Raw genomic sequence first — 1,445 nt, 5'->3', positions numbered from 1 at the left:
AGCAGCAGCAGCAGCAGCAGCAGCAGCAGCAGCAGCAGCAGCAGCAGCAGCAGCAGCAGCAGCAGAAGCTGGAGCAGAAACAAGTGTAAATACGCAGCAGAAGAAGCTGTTGTAGCTGCAGCATAGACAGCAACAAAATATCGCTGCAGCAGCAACAGGAAACAAATGCTGATACTGCAGCAGCAGCAGCAGCACTGGCAGCAGCAGCAGCAGCAACAGCAGCAGCAGCAGCAGCAGCAGCAGCAACAGACCTCCATAAGCATTGACGGCTTCGCGGGGGACGCCTCTGTTGAGCAGCAAAGACACAACCTCCGTCTGTCCCAGTGCTGCAGCAGCAGCAGCAGCAGCAGCAGCAGCAGCAGCAGCAACGCGCATGCAGCACAGCTATAAGCAGGAGATGAAACAGCAACAACAACAGCAGCAGCAGCAGCAGCAGCAGCAACAGCCATTGCTGCTGCTGCAGAAGCAGCAAGCTTACTAGCAGCCAAATGCAAAGCCTGCAGCAGCACAGCAACACAAACGCAGCAGCAGCAACACGAAATATACAATCCGCAGCAGCAGCAGCAGCAGCAGCAACAGCAGCAGCAACTGCAGCAACAGCAGCAGCAGCAGCAGCAGAAAACGCACGTTGTTTTTATCTTTGTCTGTTGCTGAGGGGTCGCAACCCTTGACACTAAGAACTGCACACAAACAAAAACAGCAGCAGCAGCAGCAGCAGCAGCAGCAGCAGCAGCAGCAGCAGCAGCAGCAGTTGTCTGTACACCCGAGACATCCTCACAACAACAGCAGCTGCTGCTGCAACTGCTGAAGCAGCAGCAAAATCCACACCAGCAGCAGCAGCAGCAACAGCAGCAATAGCAACAGCAGCAGCAACAGCAACAACAGCAGCAGCAGCAGCGATAGGAAGCAGAACGTAGATGCAGCAGCAAGAAAAGCAGCAGCAGCACCACCAACAGCAGCAGCAGCAGGAACAGACGCAGCAACAACAGCAGCAGCAACAACAACAACAGTACGGCCAACAGCAGCAGCAGCAGCAACAACAGCACCGCCAATAGCAGGAGCAGCAACAGCAGCAGCAGCAACAGCTGCAACAGCAACAGCTGCAGCAGCAGCAGCAGCAGCAGCAGCAGCAGGGAGTTTACTTTGTCTGACTATTGAAGGCTCTCCTTGGCAGCCCGAGACCGCATGCAGCAGCGCAGGGAATCCGTTGTCTCGCTGCAGCAGCAGCAGCAACAGCAGCAGCAGCAGCAGCAGCAGTAAGAGTAGCAGCAGCAGCAGCAGCAAGAGGAGCAGCAGGGACAGTGAAACCGCTCTATCGACGAACGCAGCAGCAGCAGCAGCAGCAGCAAAAGCAGCAACAGCAGCAGCATCAATAGCCTCATCAGTCACAGCAACAGCAAGACCAACAGCAGCAACAACCGCAGCAGCAGCAGCAGCAACAGCAG

At 56.0% G+C, this 1,445-nt stretch overlaps 1 protein-coding gene across 1 annotated transcript in view; it reads left to right on the top strand.

Moving 5' to 3' along the window:
* Positions 1-165: 165 nt before the first annotated feature.
* The window catches only part of EMH_0013160 (uncharacterized protein), a gene marked incomplete at both ends in the record, with an annotated part of 1,408 nt that continues 128 nt past the window's right edge, over positions 166-1,445 (top strand). The window contains 2 exons of the mRNA XM_013499762.1: positions 166-323; positions 811-1,445. Of these exons, the coding sequence (XP_013355216.1) occupies positions 166-323; positions 811-1,445 (793 nt within the window). The remainder of the gene's footprint in view (positions 324-810) is intronic.

This window comes from Eimeria mitis, genomic scaffold (genome assembly GCF_000499745.2).
Source record: "Eimeria mitis Houghton genomic scaffold, Emh_scaff464, whole genome shotgun sequence".
NCBI classification, from domain to species: Eukaryota; Apicomplexa; class Conoidasida; order Eucoccidiorida; family Eimeriidae; genus Eimeria; species Eimeria mitis.
This window is presented reverse-complemented; position numbering and strand designations above follow the sequence as displayed.